The following is an 18907-nucleotide window of genomic DNA, read 5'->3' as shown; positions in this document are numbered from 1 at the left end:
GGCACACAATAGCATACATTATGATTTTATGGCACCTGGTAGCCTAAAAACAAAAATATTCCATTTAAACTTATTTTTTGTGTCCAATTTCATTTAAATGCATAAAGTATTCAATCAAAACTCTGCCCCATATAAAGGCAAAGCAAACAGTAAAAAGGGTTTTGCTTATAAGTCAAACTGTTGATAAAATGCAACATCCTACAGCCATTTTTTTTTATTATAGTCTTATTGATTCAGCTGCAGTACTCTTATTAGCAAAACGAGAAAATCAGCATGCAACATGGTTTACCTTGGAAGTTCTCGGACCAGTGATTTTTTTTTTATCCTTTGATTCTTTAGTGTGCCCAAACTGGTTATATCAGACCAGTATGAGTCATTGTTTCATATAAAGCACAGTTGTATTGACAGTGCTATAAATGTTTGGTTATTGGCTGCTAACATTTAAAGCCCAAGTCCCATTTTACTGTATTTACTAGTGACCTGACTTTACCCTAGTTATTTATACTCAATCATGATAATCTATTAATTTATAGTTTAATATTTTTAACTATTAATGAGAATAGTTTTCTTGTGTATTAATTGTGTTCTTGTGGCTAATTATTTGACTTTTGTCATCCCATGGCTTCTCTATTTTATTCCAGAATATCCAAATATGTGAATTACTTATTAAATAAAGTTATTGAGGTTTTTTTTTTTTAAAAAAAAAAAAAAAACGTTAATGTGGGCGAATTAATTTAGGTTCAATCCATATAACTGTATGTGATATATTTACATTTTGATATTCTATCATCTATAATCTATAATCTATTAATATATATATATATATATATATATATATATATATATATTCCCCTTATGTATTCATTAATTGTGGAACGAAAAGTAACGAAAAAACGTGTGTGTGTGTGTGTGTGTGTGTGTGTGTGTGTGTGTGTGTGTGTGTGTGTGTGTGTGTGTGTGCGTGTGTTCGTCTGTGCCTGCGGGGTGGGGCTTTCCTAACGTTTGACGTCATCCAACGCTCGCGATACTTCGGTCTCTTAGTTATCTACCCGTCTTGGATACCCCAGTTTCACTGTTGGGAAACATCAACATAGTAACCCGGGAAAGGCGACCTCAGAGGCGGGTAGCGACATTTCTTTCTAGGAATCTCACAGCTGACCTGGATATTTGGTTACCTGGACAAACGCCGAGACAATAACAATGGGTGCATGTCGCTAGAAAAAGTTGCTAGCTTAGTTGGCACAACTGCTAGCTAACATTGGTTTGCTAACGTTAGCTGGCTAACGCTAACGTTAGCAAACAGACAGCTGAACGAAACTGAGGAAGAAGTCTGGAGAAGTTAGGTTTTTCTTATAATGAGGACATCGGCATGAATGTGGACATCTAGACACGTCGGATCGTTTCCCTAAAGGTATGTGTTATGTCTCTCCAAAGAGGTTATCGGCTAAGTTAATACATGACTTTCCTGTCAGCTAGCGTTAACGTCAACTCTCGAGTTAGCGGCTCCGACTATTCCCTGGACCGAAGACATTTCGAAATAAGTCATCTTGGAAGTCAGATGTTATAGTGGGTTGTAGGGATACTTTTTGGACGTACAGCGATTGTATTAGAAAATCAGTCATTATTACTGAAAAACAGAGGTTGTTTTAATCAGAATTGGGGTTTTAAGTAAAACATTAATACCCCGGCTGTAAGTTCACACCCGAAAGTAGATTAATGATGGATTGTGTTGAGTTCGTGGATGAGTAATTCCCGGACTCGGTGTTTGAGTAGTAGCCGTTAAACAGTTGATTTCTTGATTGCAACTTGGGGAATTGGATGATCATTAATTTCTGTTTTATTTAATGTTGCTGTAATTTATTATATTCAGCAATAAAAGCGCTGTCGTTAACACAGACGACAGCTAGCGTTTGACTATACCTTGTTCGGGTTCAGAAGTAGGATAAGTGTGAGCCCACCTATTTAAGACTCTCGGTGTTTTACAAAATAATATTGAACATATAAAGTTCCTGAATGGAAGGTAGACTTCTTAGCGACCTATCCGCGGCCAAAAGGGCAATGCTAGGTGGATGTAAAGAGATAAAAACACGATTTACCGCGATGCAGTGAGGGTGAGTGTAGTTAAAGTCAATACAAACCATGAAAAGTCAAAGATGGCTTATTATTTCTTCCTCGCTGAAAGCTGGGGTGCTGCCAAGCAACATTTTGCACAATGATGACAGTAGTGGTCGGAAGCTGTATTGCAACAGTCTATGTGCCGTCAACAGTGTTTTTGTAATGTGGCGTGCACCCATAGGTGGCAGCACGGAGCCGATACTGCTCAGCGACGCTTCAGTCGGTGTGCGAAGAAGAAATTATGCGCCATGTTGGATTCACATGGGTCGTATTTGCTTTAATGGAAATCACCCGCACTCTCACGACAAAGTTGTGTATTACTCACTTAAAATCGCCGTACATTGTTGTTTTCTTTTCCTGATAGGTCGCTAATAATTTCACCTTCCATCTTATGTGTTTACAATGTCAAAATACTATCGTCAACGAAGTATATGAGCTCTAAATGGCAAAATTGGATGCATTCACTATGACAGCAATACAGGACTAGTATACGGCACTTAAGTCATTGATCACGCTTGCCGTTTGTAGACGTTTGATTGTTAACCTGAGCCAACTGGCTTGTTTGGGGGTATTAAGTTTGTCTTATTAACGGTAATTCCCAGCGTTACGTTTTCGTTGAATAGAGAAGTGTTTCGAGTAATGCTTGCGTGTGCACTTTTCATTTCAAGTCACAACTTCTGACGAAAGTAGCTAACGTCAGCTAATCCTTATAGTCAAGATGACAGGCTGGAAACGTTACTTCCTTGCATGAATTTACTAACGTTACGCACAGTCCACCACTATGTCATTTTAGCTGCTCTTGCTCTTCTATCATACGTTTTGGATTCTGTCCCATCTGGATTCAGATACCAGGAAAGGCACGGACTGCTCTCCGTAGTCAGGGTTAGTAAAACTAATGTAGTTCAACTAATTTAGTTCATGCGGTCTGCATTGTTAATTTGAGTTTATAATCACGGTCATCGGTGTGTGGCCATATTGTAATCGGCAAGGCTGTTACAAGGAAATGCTGTTGTTGTAGAAGTATGTATCACTTTCTTTATCTTCCTGTTTGTCCTCTCAGCCTGAGGTGATCGTCTCAGCGATGCGTCACGTGATTGTTATGAGTAAAAGGCGTGACTCACAGGGTGTTAAATATGTGTTAAAACACACACAATGAACAAACTAACTTGGCTACACTTGCTTATATATACATACATGGATACAATTAACTGATTAAAGTGATAAAGATATGAACAGTTTTACCCACAGTTGTCTCATGAAGAGGGTTTCCTAATCAGCACACAAGTGTTTGTGAGAGTAGTGCATAAGTAAAACAAGACACCTGCACTCTAGCTAAACAGGTGTTTTAAGTAAACATTACATGGCTGACATGTGACAAACTTCAGTTCTGCTCACCCTCCCACATGGAAAACGTGAGGAATGTGCTGTTGTGTAACTGGTTTTAAATGGCAGACTGACATTAATCTGCTGTCAGCAAGCTGTCATAATAGTTACATGTGTTATACAAGGAACTGATTGGGCTATACGCATAATATTTATGATGTACTTTAATTTGTTCACTTGGTAGGCATGGATAACAGCTTGCCATCTAGGCTGTTGCCCCTAAAGCTTGTTTCTGTCTGTGGCATTTTGTTTTTTTTTTGTTTTTTTGAAAGTGCTTGATGTGTTTTGTATTTGTGTATTATTCCTTGTTTTAGTTTGTTATCATTTATGTTTTTATCTGCCTGGTTAAAAGCAACAGCTTTTGTCTCCAGGTTGTCAATATAGTATGCGGTATAAGCGTGATGTTATTCATGTCACATCTACAGTCACTCAGTGTTGTTCTTTTTAATTATTTGCTTCTGTCTAATCTTGGCGTCAGGTGAATGGGAGAGATGAGGAGTAGCAGGAGGACTGAGGCGTCTCTTAAAAGCTCTGCTCAGCAGCTTACAGATCACAATATTGGCACAGGTGTGTAAAAAAATAAAATAAAATAAAAATGCAGTCCAATTATATTCATGTCTGTTCTCAGTGGGTATAGTGTTCTCACATAACTTCATTTGAATTCTGAATTTCATAATGTAAATGTGTCGTAAGTATCATTTACATAGCCAGATGTTATCACCTGTAATGACTTGCATTCTGTTTCTCTTTGTCAGAGCTGACAACTACATGGAAAAGCTTGTCTCAGTCCAAAGCTGCTGTAAGTACACCTGCTACAGTTTTGTGCTGAAGGACTTTGTGTGTTTGTCAGCCTCCCAGAAAGAATTGCCATTTCATTAAAGTAATAAAACACAGTCTGCACTATCTAATCATGATGAAGATGACTCCCTTTCACCTTTGCATAACAAAAGGAGTCTGATGTGTATTCTCTCTCTGTAGTTGCGGCATATAGAAAACCGTTTAGAGGCAGTTCCAGGGACAGGGGTTCTCCTGGACTCTGTCATGGACCCTCCCAAGAAGAAATCCTCCAAGACAGTGCGCTGCAGGGGTAAGTTATTTCAAAATGCCATTACAGTTAGTTAAATTCTACACTTAAACTATAACTATTTTAACATTGCTGTCTCTTGCAAAGATGGACAACAAGCTGACGACAGTGGAAGGTCTTCAAAACGCAGAGGCCGAAGTCAGCAGAGTCCAGAAAAGAGCAGCTCACGCAGCCCGTTAAGAAATACCACCCAGGACAGCAACGTCCGTAGGAACAACAGCGTGGAGTTCAGGGAACCACTGGCCTCTTACAGGTACAACTACTGCATTAAAACTCACTAATAAAAGATCCTTATCCACCACTCTCTAGGTACATTGCTATATTTGGATAGAGGGCTATGCTTTCATATTCAGGACTGGTCATCTGTGGTTAATGCTTTCCAGCACTGATCACATCACATTGGTGATTGTTTTTTAAATCTTACACAAAACACAAAACTAAAACTCTACCTGGAAGCATAATTCCTTTATTGCACATGCTTACCAACATAATCCTATCTATTACAATTTTAAATTGTATTAAAGTGACACCAAATCTAGGCTACTATAAAGTGTGTGTGCTGTGTAGAGTGACTACAGAACAAGATGGTGTTTGTTCCCACCTGGGCTGTGACATTTTCATTATAGTTATTGTGTCGGCTCATTGTTTAACCTTGATACATCAGGAGAGCTCTTCCATCTAAATAACAGTCAGTCCCCAATGCTCTGTAGTCTTCAACATTTCCATTCACAGACCATATGTTCTTGACATTGACTGAGTAGCTTGTAGCTGAATGGATCGCAAACACTTCAGTAGCTCAAGACTGCAGTTTCCAGTGATACCACAAAACCTGAAGTTTTGTCCTTAGTATTGTCACTCATTGCAACAGAATGACTGGATTTCAAATGTGAATATGTTCTCAAACGCTGTTAGAGAACAAATACAAAACTAAAGGAGAATGAATATTGGACTTATATTCGCCATGTGTACAGAAACATGACTCGACACAGCAAATGAATGATAATGTTCCTCTGGGTTTGCTGCATGCATAAAAAAGCAACAGATTTGTCTTATGGGTGTAAAAGGTGATTATATGTCAATGTTGTGTTCACAACTTGTTGCAGCTGCTCCCAAGTTGCCAAAACATCAGGTCTTGCAGGTTTAACCAAAACAAGTCTTGGAAATGAACTGTCCGAAGTTTCTGTTTTGCTATTACTAGCAAATTCACACAATTGCATATGATATTCTGATCACTTTTTGATATTATCCTGAAGAGACAGGCCAGTATTCTTTTTCTGCAATCATGTCAGCCAGTGAGCACAGTAGAAGTGCACCAGAATCATTATTGTTGTACATTTTTAATACAGTAGCTATCCTCACTGAACTAAAGTGATGTCTTGAGTGAATATGTCACTCCATCCCTTTTTACCCTTTGACCACCCATACATGTACTGTTCTGTACACTCAGTGAGTGGTAAATTAAGAGTAAATCTTGATCCCCTTCTTGATCCCATGTAATCTCTTTTTTTTTCCAGAGAGGCCACCCCTTCACCACATCCCTCTTCTCAGCTGGAGGCCTACAGCCTGCAGTCAGTGCCAGGGTCTTCATACCCATCCTCTCCACCTCCCTCAGATCCGCTGCTCAGCCAGCTGGTCTACCAGAGAGACACCAGGGACAAACAGACGGACAGGGACCTGGACAGCACACACTCCTCGGCTCTGGAGAGCACCGAGGTTCGCTACCTCAATGACCAGCCAGCCCTGGACACCCTGAGGACTGTTGAAAACCAGTCACAACTCACAGGTCTAAGAGTCCCTGCACTGGAGCGGGCTGAGGAGGAAAGCTCTCCAAAAGCACAAGTTGGCATGGAAGGCCAGGAGTCGAGCCCATGTCTAGCTACAACCCCAGGCTCCGTACGCAGAGGGGAGAGCACTCCTTCAACCAGCCCTGGCTCAGCTTCTCAGCGGTTGGAGAACCTAAGGCGTCATCAGCCTGATGATAAGCTGGAGAAGCTCAAAGAGCGTATTCGAAGGCAGAGACAACATTTGGAGGAGGCTGCGGAGAGAGAGAAGCTGCTGGGTTTTCTGGAACAGCCCGTTATGGCAGCTGTGGGAAGTAGCAATTCTGGTACTAGCAACATGCCCACAGCCAAAACACGGAAAGTAGCAGCGGCACCGCCTGCACCAATATACAGAGGTATCCAAAATGTGTACTTTGTCATTTATTTGACTTTTTGTTATGTAGCAATAATAATACGTGAAGGAATCAGGATGCCACAACTTAGCTCTTCAATCCTTCTACTCTCAGGTTTTAACAGTACTGAGACAAAGATCCGCACACCTGATGGGAAAGTTTGGAAGGAGGAGGAGTTTCACAACCTCAGCAGGGAAATATACAGAGACCTGTCACAACAGTTTGCTGGTATGCTTTGGACACAAACATATGTTTTTGTTACTATCATTCCATGTTTGCAATATTTTCTGATATGGTAATGATATAAAGATACTTTATTTGGTTTTGCTTGTTACTGTTATCCTGAACTGAGGTGATGGGTGATCTCTGACATGCTTGCGTCCTTGTATGTTCCTGGGCTTTAATCCAGGTTATGATGCCCTCTGGCATTAAATATAGGGAGCTGTCTGAAAAAACTGCATTGCACATCAATGCATGGCCTGGAGTTGTATTGATCTGTCAGAGGCGCAAAAAAAACTAATTGTAGCAGCTGTTTTCTATCGAGGATGTTTGCATAAACAAACATGGATTATGCTCATAGTCTTTGGTTAATGACATCAGAGATTTTATTTCTCCAGACACAGGCTTTGTTTTTGAGTCAGCTGACACCTTTTGATTCAATTTAGAAATGTTTGTCAGTTTATGGTGTTTGTGGCTTATTCTCTATGCGTGTCATCTGTGTACAGAGAGCACTAGATCCAGACATCAACAGCAGAGGGAACAGAGAGCAGACAGGTCCAGAGAGAGGAGGCCTCCCAAACCAGTTAGGAAGGTGCACAGAGCTGCCCCTTCCTCTGAACTAAATGCAAAACCAGGTATAGTAATCCTTTTTTTTTTTTTTTTTTTTTTTAAATGTAAGAGGGCCGACCCACACTCTGATCTATTTTTAATTAGTGACAGTTGGGAAGCTAAGCATGTGGAACAGTCTGACAGGATTTTATCATGGGTCAGTGCATGTGGTCCAAAACCAAGAGCCTCAAATGTTGAACTATCAATGTGCTTAAAAGGTTTTTATCAACTGGGTTTGCTGCTCCGGTGTCTCTGCCTTTAAAAGTCTGCTTTATTCTGTATTTCATATCTGTCTTTAGTCCCCTGTTCATTTTTGCATAGATTTTGCTCTGCACACAGACTCTCACTGATGTCAGTTCAGTAATTAATTCGTAATGCATATGTTTTAGCAATTGTATACACAGTGAGAGTGGTACGGTCTCATACAGTGTTTACATGCAGGCTAAACATCAAATAAAAGCAGTCAGTGGGTAATGATAATAATAGTAAAAATATGTTACTAAATTCCTTAAACAGGCGGTAGAAACCAGCACTCGGACTGTAATATTCAGTGTCCTATTTCCATCTGCTCACTTGTTCCATACCAAGCCTGTGTGTGTTCCAGTACATGAACCAGAGACATAGCTGGCTTCTAAAGCCGTGTTAAGATTCTAATCCCTGTAGAAATGTTCAGTATGATTGACATGCAGTTTGTGTAACATACAAACACCCACCTAGAAGAATCATACCGCTGTACCCATGGCATAGGAGACCTCTAACAGCTGAGAAAAGTACCCCCTCCCCATTCACAAAGATGGTTTCAAAGGTACATATGTAAACGCGAGTGATGGCTATCTTCATCTTTCTGTCTGTGTGGACCTGGACACAAGGAAAGATACCGTTATAATGTCAGTTTGGCATGATCGTCCCAGTGAATGATTCAGCGTCAATGCAGAGACAGTTGAAGTATGCAGTACAGTACTTCAAAAAATTTAATCTAGATATCCTGAAAGCTAACTGCAAAAATATCTTTCTTCTGCACTCTGTCTCTCATTCACTCTGTGCTTGGGATCCTCCAACTTTTGTGCTGTCTCTAAAGTCTGGCTGGTCTCTGTTTCGTGCTGGCACAGCGCTATAAATAGCCCTCTGAAATCTGTGGCCAGGTTCAGTTCACTCATCCACCCAGTACAAACAGCTGCTTGGTTAGTGGATGTACAGCTTCATTACCAGGAACTGCTCTTTGGTGGAATACAGTCACAGTGAAAAGAGCTCCAGTGATTAGTCCATGTAGAGAGACATTGCTGGTTTTGCAATGTAATTTTCCAAAGCTCTGAGCACCACAAATGTGATTCTATGCAAACTCAGTGTATTGGGCTGCTGGCAGAAAACTGAACAGCAGAGATTGGTAGGAATAGCTGGGTGAAATAAAAACAAATTTATCTGCCAGATAGTTACTGGGGGAAAGGAGGAAAATGTATTTGGGCAAACTACAAAAACATGTTCTTAAATTTCATCACCTCTTCCACACAACAACTTCAGTAACTTGAAAAAAGTAAACTGAGCCGGACCCTCATGTCTCATGTCTTACTTCCAATCATTAGGTTTGGGTTAAATGACCATTAAATTGGTCTTACTATTGTGATGCACCCTGTCTATCATATGCTTTTCTTGTGACTCTTCTGTTTCTATAATGTGTGTATATTTATGTTCAAGTGATGCTGCAGTGTTGGCATGTCTCCATGTGCTAGCACATGCCTCATGTTACATGAGGTCAACATGAACACTATTGAATTGCATTGCTCTTCACTGCCAGCATCTAAGGTGGTAATGTTCTGTGTCACTGCAGCGGTTAGCCCTGCATCATGGCGGGAGGGCCAAAAGCTGGTAAAGATGGTACTGGGTCCAGTTCCCAAGGTGCCCAGGGAGGAGGACAGACCCCAGACAGCTGACAGACTGAGCAGAACAGGTGGGACCTGGAGACCCAAACCCTTACCCTTCTATACATGCCACTACACCCCTATCTTATATTACATTTCATAATACCAACAGCCGACCTAGCTTGCTGATAACAGTCGTCTCTGATCTAATCATTTCTCCTATCTTGACATAAGGTGATTAGCTTTCCACTAGCATTTAAACAGCTGCCCAAAATGTGCCTGCTTGATATTAAAAATGTTTTCTCTGCATTATTTATGTCCAGTGGCATGTAGAAAAAGACAAAGTGTGAATTAGGATTTCCTCTTGACCATCTACCTTCCCCCTCCCCCATCTCTCAGACATGTTGTTTCCTCATTTTACTTTTATCTTTTTTCTAATGTTGCTATAGAACTTTCATTTTCACTTAAAATTAAGCACGGATTTCTTCACTGGGTGCTACTACATATAATGGAATATATCCATGTAACACGAAGATGTTGTAAAATGAATATCTCTAGTTTTTGCATGTCTGGGACCCACAGTTAGACTGGCAGCAGCGCCTGCCAAAGAATATCAATAAATAAAAAGTCTTTGGCTGCTGCTGCTGTACACACAGCCAGCCATAGACTCTCTCTCACACTCTCGCTCACCCACACACTATCTGCATCCATCTCTATCTTTGCTATCTGAATCTGTACTGGGTACCACTGACCGGAAGGAATTGAGATTGACTGGCTGTTCTGGTTGGGTGCACAATTAGACATGGCCTGATTTCCAGAGGTTGCCCCCTGTGCAGGCTGCATGCATGCAAGACAGAGTGGGGCAGAGAGGTGCTCACTGCAGCCATGTTCTGGAACAAACACTGTCTGGATTAGATACTGTAAAAGCGAGATAGGAGTTTTCAATTTGGCCGAGATTAGAGTTGCCATGGCAAGCCTGACCCCCAAGCCTCATTTAGTATGCGCATTCTGTCTGGGTCTAGTGCTTTAGCTTTGGAGTATTTTTTTTTTAATCTGCTACAGTCACTTGTCAGAGCATCCAGTGTTTTGTTAGCTGTGACAAACCTGTTTATTAAATATGCTGGTCATAGATAAAGAGGAAAAGAGTTTAAAGGAAGGAAGGAAAGGAGTTTAAAGACTGCACACACTCTATACCTCTTATTAGATATGAACAGTGAAAGGGAATTTAAAATTTTTAGTGTTTTATCAGCAAGTGTCCACTTAGAGGTCTTAGGCCTTGTTCAGACTGCCAGCTCAAATAGTTTTTTTGGCATATCCAGATTCCATCCAGATTGATTTTAGGAAGTCTGGACAGAAAACACATGAAATATGCTACAAATCTGATCTAAACCACATTTGGAGGTGGTTTGAAGTGCGATGCCAATCGGATTTCAATAGATGTGTAACGGTCCGGACTCCCTGGCCACTTATATTGGATTTGTCTTTGAACACATCACACAATGACAGCGCCAGATCCAGAGTGACGCTTATGCTGTTACCCATGCAGATAAGTTGGTGGTGTCTAGACACAAAAATCCAATCTGACCACTTGCAAGTAACACTGAAAGATTGGATTTGAGCAGATCTGAATGAAGCCTTAGTGTAGCACTGAAACTGTTTAGCAGGGGGCATTAGTATGAAGTCTGTGCTTACCTTAGTAAGTCCATTACTAGTTACTAACTGTAACATTTTGCCTTTCTGTAAATGTCCACCAGCTTCCCGCCACCGTTCCAGTTCACAACCACGCTCACAATCAAACCCACAGCCTCGCCCTAGCAGCACAGAAAGACCTCGTAGTGGATTTCAGTCCAAAAGCCACTCCACAGCCACATCCACCCCCTCATCTGCAGATCGGGAGAAGGCCCCAGTGGGTGTTAGCACGGACCTGTTGTCAGCAGACATCCAGGGGATACTTGATGACCTTGAACTGGAGTGCAAAGCAGTTGAGAGGGAGGAGAGAGCTAGGCAAAGATCCCGAGGTGGGAGCAGTGGCAGGAGAGGGAGAGGGGGCTCAGGGTCATGTACAAGGACTCCAGTCTCTGTTTGGGGAACTGCTGCGGCAACAGGTAGCTCCTCAAGAGGCTGCCGAAGTGCCAGCCCCACCACACACCGATCAGAGGCTGCTGACACGGGGCACAAGAAGCGACACTATGATGCAGACACTGTTCGGCAGTACATTTCTAGGCAACAAGAGGAGAGGAAGAGGCGTCAAGCAGAAGAGAAGAGGGCACTGAGGGAGGAGGCAGAGAGGAGAAATCAAAGATTGCAGGAGCTCTACAGGAAGCAAAGAGAAGTGGCTAAAGCAGCGGCCCTTCCCAGCGAGGCACCTGTGGCCCCAGTGCAAAAGAGACTACAGGAGACCTACAACAAACTGCTGCTGGAGGAGGCACAGCTGGGCGAAGAGGCCACACAAACGCAACCTGCTGTTCCTGCTATTCAAATGGTATTGTACATACACATGAAACATGGTCAGCTTAGTTATATATGAAAGCTGTATTGTGTAGAATGAGTATGAGTGAATGAGTAAGTGAAAAAAATTAATGAAATTATCACATATGTAATGGGAAAAAAGACTTTTAAAAAGATGTTTCAACTTATGTTCTTCCACAGAGACCGATGTACCAGCCCTCAGGAGAGTCGGACAAAGAGAACAAAAGACTGGAGGCACCACAGAGCCCCTCGAGCAGTGATAGGTCTTTAAATGAACAGCCACCTCCTCCTTTATCCAGGTACACACATGCACACTGCCGGCTCACCTTTGTCACTCTCCAGAATAACAAACACTCAGATTTACTGACCCAGATAAACAACAAACAATTCTCTACACAGTACACTTGCTATCTACTGGAAATAATGTGTGGGTGATAAATTCTCGGGAATCACCTGACTTTACCAAACAGAGAAGCTGTTTGTTCCCAGATGGTTTGTTTTTATGAACTCCCCTTGCAAGTGCCCCCAAAGCCTTATTGCTCTGCGTTTTAGTACAAGATTAAACAAGCGCGCTTTTACAGTCACTGCTCCTTTTTTAGATGCATGAAAGAACATCCCAGATAATTAACTGGAAATTGAGGTGAGGGTGTGTAAACAGATGTAATAATCATCTTTCTCTGTTTATTCAGTGATTGTTTTAATTCTGATTCATAGTTTTCCGTCCAGTTAAAGTGTATGTTCTTATCTTTTCATTATGTTCTGTACCATTAACAGTTACAAATCAGGCTGATGAATACATTTATGCTAAAGCTATAGCCCTTTTTAGTTAGAGATCCAGCTACAGAGGCTCAACGAAGACCCTTTAAGTTCCACCTTTACAACTTACAACTGTCAGACGTGTAACATAACAGTGTCAGCCTCTAGTGCACTTTATAAGCAATAACAATCATTTACTGTCGCTGTTGTATGGCAGTTGATCTCATCCTTTGCTTGCAGGGTAACTTTAGGAGCTCCCCGACCTCATTGTCTCCCCAGTTTGTGGACATTTTTGGTTGCTGTTCTTCTTTGAGTTAGCTGCTAACTGTTATTGGCTGTGATTTAAATCTCCCGGGAGTAGGTCACACATAGCATGTTGTCAAAATGTCACACCCATCCCATCCTTGGTCCCGGCTTAAAGGCGACACATTTCTGTCACCTATTTCTGGAATTGTACCTTTTATACAGAGCAGTGGGGCGGGATAATGGTGCAACAGTGTAAAGGCAGAGTAAAAAGGGCTAATGCTGCATAAATAAAAGTGTTTTTACACGAGCGAGAGAAGGCACAAATATCAAGTGAAAATTAATTCTGGGTACTCACAATGAGAGTTCTCTCATTTGCTTTTTCTTAAGTTGCAAGCATGATAAATACACTTACATGTGTTTAATTTGATCTCTGTTTTCAAGCAAGCTGTAGACACCTTTTTGTCTCTCTTAACTTCTTCATTCTTTGTTGCTCCCTTTATTGCAGGAATGATCTGGATGTTGGAGTTTCCTCTTTGCTTCAGCCTGACCGTCTGAGCCCAGCTGTTCGACCTGTGATTGGTCCGAGCAGCAGTGCGCTAGCCCCTTTTGGTGATCGTCTCCTCTCTCAGCTTCTCAGGCTGGAGACTGCAGCAGCAACTAGTGATGTCAAGCACACTCAGCGGCCAGCCACATCACCTTGCAACAGGCCGAGGTCCAAGATGTCTCGCATTGAGGCCATCAAGGCCACAGCCGCATCCCTCTCCAACCGTATAGAGAGTGAGGCAAGGAAGCTTGCTGGAGAGGGGATCAACTTTGGTACAGAAACTTCAATGGATGTTGATACTATCAGGCCCTCTCAAGTTAATCTTGATGATGGATGCTGGGCAAATGCAGCTGCCACAGAAAATGATGATGTAGCGTTAAGGATCCAGAGGATTTTGACTAGCACAGGTCATAGTTCATACAATGGCACAGCGCTTCCAGGAGTAGGCAATCTACACGCCCTCAGGGGACAGAAAGAGAAGAAGAGTACACACTGCAATTTTAACAATCCACAAACAACTTCTGCTGATGTAACAGGGCCCATTCTCAACAGGAGGGGCCTTGTCAACGGCTTGGAAAAGGTAGAGAGAACAGATAGAATGGAACAAAGGAGAGGATATGGATTGATGGAGGAGCAGGATAAGAATCAGACAGATCCCCATGACTCAAGTGCTGGTTCCATCAGTGAGGGTCCTCTTCTGAGTGAAGGGAGTTTTTCTGAGGATGAGGCCATCCTGCCTCACCCCTCCAAGAATCATGTACCTAGACTGGCAGATCGCCTGGAGGCAGTGGAATACTGTGCAGGTCAAAGAAGGGATTATCAGCGCTTGTCAGAGTTCCAGAGGGAGGCAGCAAGGTGCTCGGCCCTCAGCTCACCTTTTGCACAGCAAGATGGCAGCAAAGCAGCCTGGGAGGAGCTGAACAAAGGAAGCCCTCTAAGCGTAATCAACATTTTTACTAAGAACCTTCACGACCACGTTAAAGGTTAGTTCACATATGAGTACCTTTGCACTACTGTTAAGTTTTCCATATTAGATGTAGGTTATGAGAAAAAATATGTGTCTGATGAGAAATAGTAAGAGTGGTGTTGTTACTGTCTGTGGGTAAACCACAGACACAGCTTAACAGAATATTTGTCATAGTAAAACTGTGGTGTTTGTGCTAGATGATAAATATTTCTCCTCTGTTGGTTTTTCTCCCCGTTGTCCTGTAGCGAGTGAGAGGAACTCTCCCTCGGGCCATTCTTTGCACTCTGGAAATGGCCCTGTAGATGCAGCCATCTATGAAGATGACTTTGTGTCGTCACATAGCAGCGGAGCCAGTGGCCAGTTAAAGAGAGGCACAAATTCTCACAGGTAAGAGAAAAAAAATAGTGGATGTCACTTTTTAAAGTGACCACTGGATGGCATTCATGTCACACAAATAGAAGGCACATGCAGTCCTGTCAGACAGCAATCTCCCTCTGAGTTCCTGAGTTCATAGATTTTTCCTTTCAGGTTTCTTAGAATAAATAGTGGAGCTGCAACGATTAATCAGTTAACCCATTTGTTGTCAAATACTTAATTAATTGCCAACTCATTTGATAATAATTGTTTTGAGTCATTTTTAAAGTAAAAAAAAATAAAAAGTAATAATTCTCTGAGTCCAGCTTCTTTATTGTAATTTTTTGTGTTGAAAATCCTGTTCAAAATCCTGAATTTTATTTTAGAGTGATTTGTCGTACGTCTCTCCTTTCTTAATCAGTGTGAACAGTCACTTCGAGGAGCTGATGAGGAGGTCTCCTTATGACAAAAGCACAGGAGGCATAAACTCCCACCATTCATCCTTTCACTCATCGATTCACTCACCTCATCTTTCCTCTGGTTCAACATCTGGCTCCTCACCCTTCTCCAAGCACTCTAGCAGAAGAAGAGGTGAGAATGAATACTTTTGCATAATTTCTTGGACAACTCTGAATTTTTAATCTTCTTTTTATAAAGAAAATATGGCCAAATGTTTTGTTTTTGCAATAAACAAACGACATTGCTGCACAATATAACTACTCCACTGCTCTGCAGGCACAGCATCAGACCAGAGTGATGTTACTCTGGTGGAAGAGCAAAGGAGCTCCTGCTCACCTCCCTCTGAGGAGTTATCCTCTGACTCCAGGAAGAGAGCTTCAGACAAAAGCTCTGCCCACAGCCAGGCCAAGACTGTCCACTCTAATGACACCATAGGGGAAACATCAGGGCTTTCTCACCAAAGGTAACGATCACTGTCTCTCTACATTAAAAGGGACGTTTGTTGGTTTTGGTTTTGTCTACTGCTGTCAGTCTTTTCACCTGCAAGGTTTCATTGAGTGTTTTCAGTTAAAAGCAACTCTACGATATAAAACTGAAGAGACTGTGCAGCGGCAGAGAGGTGAATGAATGGTCACTTGTTTTCCCACAAGTTTGAATTACCTATACATCCAACTGTCTCTGGTATTTCCTTCCTTCCTGGTTTTCTGTAACCTTCAGTGAAACATTGCTTTGTGGGAAGAGCAGTGGTGCTATATGCTTACACAGGGATATTTTGATGCTGGTTTAGATATGGTAGGTTATAGATGTTTCTTTATCTTTGGGTACTTTTGTTTTTACTGGATACAAATTAATATTGTAAGAATGCAAAGCCATGTGTATTTCCAAGTGGAACTAAAATGTCATTTCATTTCTGTGTACACTTAGACATGAATGGGATCTTTTCAGCACTGGGTCATCTCAGTTGTTGCTGTTGCAACCGCTCAGAAATCTCCACTTGGTATATAATCAGTAAGAGGTTAATTTATCCAGGCATGTCTAATTACTAAACTACATTCAGAGAACCCTAGTTGAGGCTGCCAGTCTAAACAGTCTTGTGGCTTGCTGTTTCTGTTGAAGACTTGAGGGTTTAAGCAGCCATTTAGTACCCAGCAACAGGAGGAGGCTGCAGTTCGACCCGAGACAGAAAACAGTGGTTATTTTGTTTTGGGGGGCCTGCAGTGTGGTTGGTTGGGTCAGCCAGCTCCGCCACAGCTTGGGCCTGCTGCCAAAGGAAAGGAGAGAGGTTTTTTTTCTTTTAATCTGAGTGCCCAGTAGTGACATTTGAGCCTGTTAATGGTACTCCAAAGCCCAGGTGACAGATTCCTGCCACTCTGTGGAGCCTGTGTGCCTTACACGATAAAGGCAAGACATTCAGACAGGATTGTAGCCTACTTTACAGCATTTACAAAGTAGGTTGCTTTTTTAACTTGTGGTGTCTTAGTAGTCATTAGTGTTTTCTTTTCTGTCGTGACAGCACATGCATCACTATAGCTTTTAATGAGGTCTGTAAGCTTTTGGCAGATTGCATTTATATCAGTTTCTGTTATGATAGCTAACTGTTTAAGCATTGAGATTGTAGTACTATTGTTGCATTATGACTTATGAATTGAGCCAGTTTGTTATCCTTCGAGAAAAAAGGTGCCACGGTGTGCTTTCCTTCTTGGGGGAGTGTATCCTGATCTCTGCAGACATCGTCCTTGGCCTCTGATCATCTCTGAGCAGCACAATATAGCCATTCATAGTCTGGGCCTCTCACAGCAGGGATATGCTGCCTCAGTCAGTCCTAGGTTTTGCAGGACAAGGGCGCCCCTCTTTCTTTATCATGTAGTTAAGCTGGCCTTCTATTCAAAATGGTCAGCACTCTCTGCAAGCTTGCAACATCCCTTTTTCATATATATGACTCAAAAACTCATTTTAGAATTTGTTTTAACAAAACAACAAAACACTGTGTTGTATAGAATCTGTATGGTTTTAAAAGCACCTTAACGAGTGTTACATTTAAGTCAGTTACCCATCAACCTGAATGCTGCAAACAAATCCAATTAAGAGGAGATGCCTGGTTTTATAAGAGTTAATGATTTTTTTTTTTTTTTTTTACTTACCTGAACTTTTTTTCTGTCTCTGTTTTTCTAAATATATTTCTAGTTTGGGACTCGACAGTAAGAGGTCCTCAGCAGCCAGGCCCAAACAGTCTTCTCTGTCAGGCTCTCCATACTCTGGTTCTCCTCCAGGAGCAGACTCTCCCAGTGAGCTGGTGAGAAGTGGCTCTCTGGGGGCAAATAATGGAAACCCAGGCATCACAGGTCACAGTGGTAGAGCAGAGACCAAGACCACAGGTAAATAAAACTCATATTAATATATTAATATAATAGACAACAGATTTTATGTGAAGCAGAACTTAAATAGTAAAAAATGGTTTGAATGCACATGAGCTTTAAGTATTTGTGATTTCCGCTGGGTCATACATAAAAAAGCTTTCCAGTCAGAGTGTACCAGGTCTTAGCCTTAGCTGAAGCCACAACTTCAGCTAAGGGTAAAAGTTGCGACTTATTTTTAAATCTAGTTATTTCTTAAGTGCCACACTCCACCAACATCTATTTTTATTAATCTTTCTCACTTTCTGCCCTTCCTTTCTCCCAGGTGAACTACAGTATTCACCTGCTGTGTTGCAGCAGCGCATGGCAGCAGAGCTTCAGTACCTGGAGTCCATCGAGGAGTCAGTCCGACAGCTGGGCGACGTGGAGAGGGTGATGGGTGTGTCGATGGCACAGCAGGAGAGTGTGTCATTGGCCCAGATGCTCAAGGTAAAGAAGGGGTTTGTCGCTAAAGGCCAAAATCTGGAAAGTCTCTGACACGTGTTTTGAAGTAATGTATTTACACACAGCTTCCATCATTTTGTTTTTGGCTGACACGGTGACAATTTGACATTTTGGATATAGCTTATTATTAATGATTTTAAGGCAGCACATCCTCTTACCTGTGCCTTTTTCTGTACAATACAAATGTCAGTTACATATAATTAAGTAATTCCCAATAATTGTATTTATCGGGGACTTAAATGAATTATTGTCACTGCAAAACATTTACATGACAAATACTTAAAGAGCTTTTTTGGCCTCCATACATTTGAGTGACTTACTACCTCACTAATGCCTGTATTGATGCCCTGTATTGACCTGCTCACTGACCTTTGACCCTGCAGGCCAGGCAGCAGAGTCATGCGCGTGAACTGTATGAGCTGAAGATCAAGGCTGAAAGGGAAGCACTGGAGGCACAGCTGCAGCTGGAGGAAAACAGGCAGAGAGTGGCCAGGGTACATCATCAACACACACACACATGCATGCATACACACAACTATATATGTGCATTTGCAGATAATACCTTTAGTGTTTGCTTCCTCACATTTTGAATTCTAAGGTATGAGTGCTTTTATTTTTCTGTGTGTGTGATGTCCATGCTTGGTTTTGTCCAGGCTCATTTAGAATTGCAGGAAAACTTGGCTGCAAATCAAAAAGAGACCTTGGAGGGCCTCCAGGAGGTAACTACGAAGATGATGAGTCAACAGGCTGAGGCAGCACGGTACACAGCCGACACTGCCCGACACATCAAGGAGGTTAGCAATCCCTGCCTTCCT

At 41.9% G+C, this 18907-nt stretch overlaps 1 protein-coding gene across 2 annotated transcripts in view; it reads left to right on the top strand.

Moving 5' to 3' along the window:
- Positions 1-1042: 1042 nt before the first annotated feature.
- The window catches only part of cep350 (centrosomal protein 350), a 34864-nt gene continuing 16999 nt past the window's right edge, over positions 1043-18907 (top strand). For both annotated transcript variants that reach the window (XM_049587297.1, XM_049587296.1), the window contains exons 1-19: positions 1043-1411; positions 3977-4065; positions 4254-4297; positions 4477-4585; positions 4670-4835; positions 6097-6758; positions 6870-6983; positions 7481-7609; positions 9409-9528; positions 11194-11921; positions 12089-12207; positions 13416-14437; positions 14667-14808; positions 15197-15366; positions 15511-15697; positions 17419-17609; positions 17914-18077; positions 18476-18586; positions 18746-18886. In XM_049587297.1, the coding sequence (XP_049443254.1) occupies positions 3981-4065; positions 4254-4297; positions 4477-4585; positions 4670-4835; positions 6097-6758; positions 6870-6983; positions 7481-7609; positions 9409-9528; positions 11194-11921; positions 12089-12207; positions 13416-14437; positions 14667-14808; positions 15197-15366; positions 15511-15697; positions 17419-17609; positions 17914-18077; positions 18476-18586; positions 18746-18886 (4404 nt within the window). In that variant the 5' untranslated portion in view covers positions 1043-1411; positions 3977-3980. The remainder of the gene's footprint in view (positions 1412-3976; positions 4066-4253; positions 4298-4476; positions 4586-4669; positions 4836-6096; positions 6759-6869; positions 6984-7480; positions 7610-9408; positions 9529-11193; positions 11922-12088; positions 12208-13415; positions 14438-14666; positions 14809-15196; positions 15367-15510; positions 15698-17418; positions 17610-17913; positions 18078-18475; positions 18587-18745; positions 18887-18907) is intronic.

The sequence above is a fragment of the Epinephelus fuscoguttatus genome, linkage group LG10, assembly GCF_011397635.1.
Source record: "Epinephelus fuscoguttatus linkage group LG10, E.fuscoguttatus.final_Chr_v1".
NCBI lineage: Eukaryota > Metazoa > Chordata > Actinopteri > Perciformes > Serranidae > Epinephelus > Epinephelus fuscoguttatus.
This window is presented reverse-complemented; position numbering and strand designations above follow the sequence as displayed.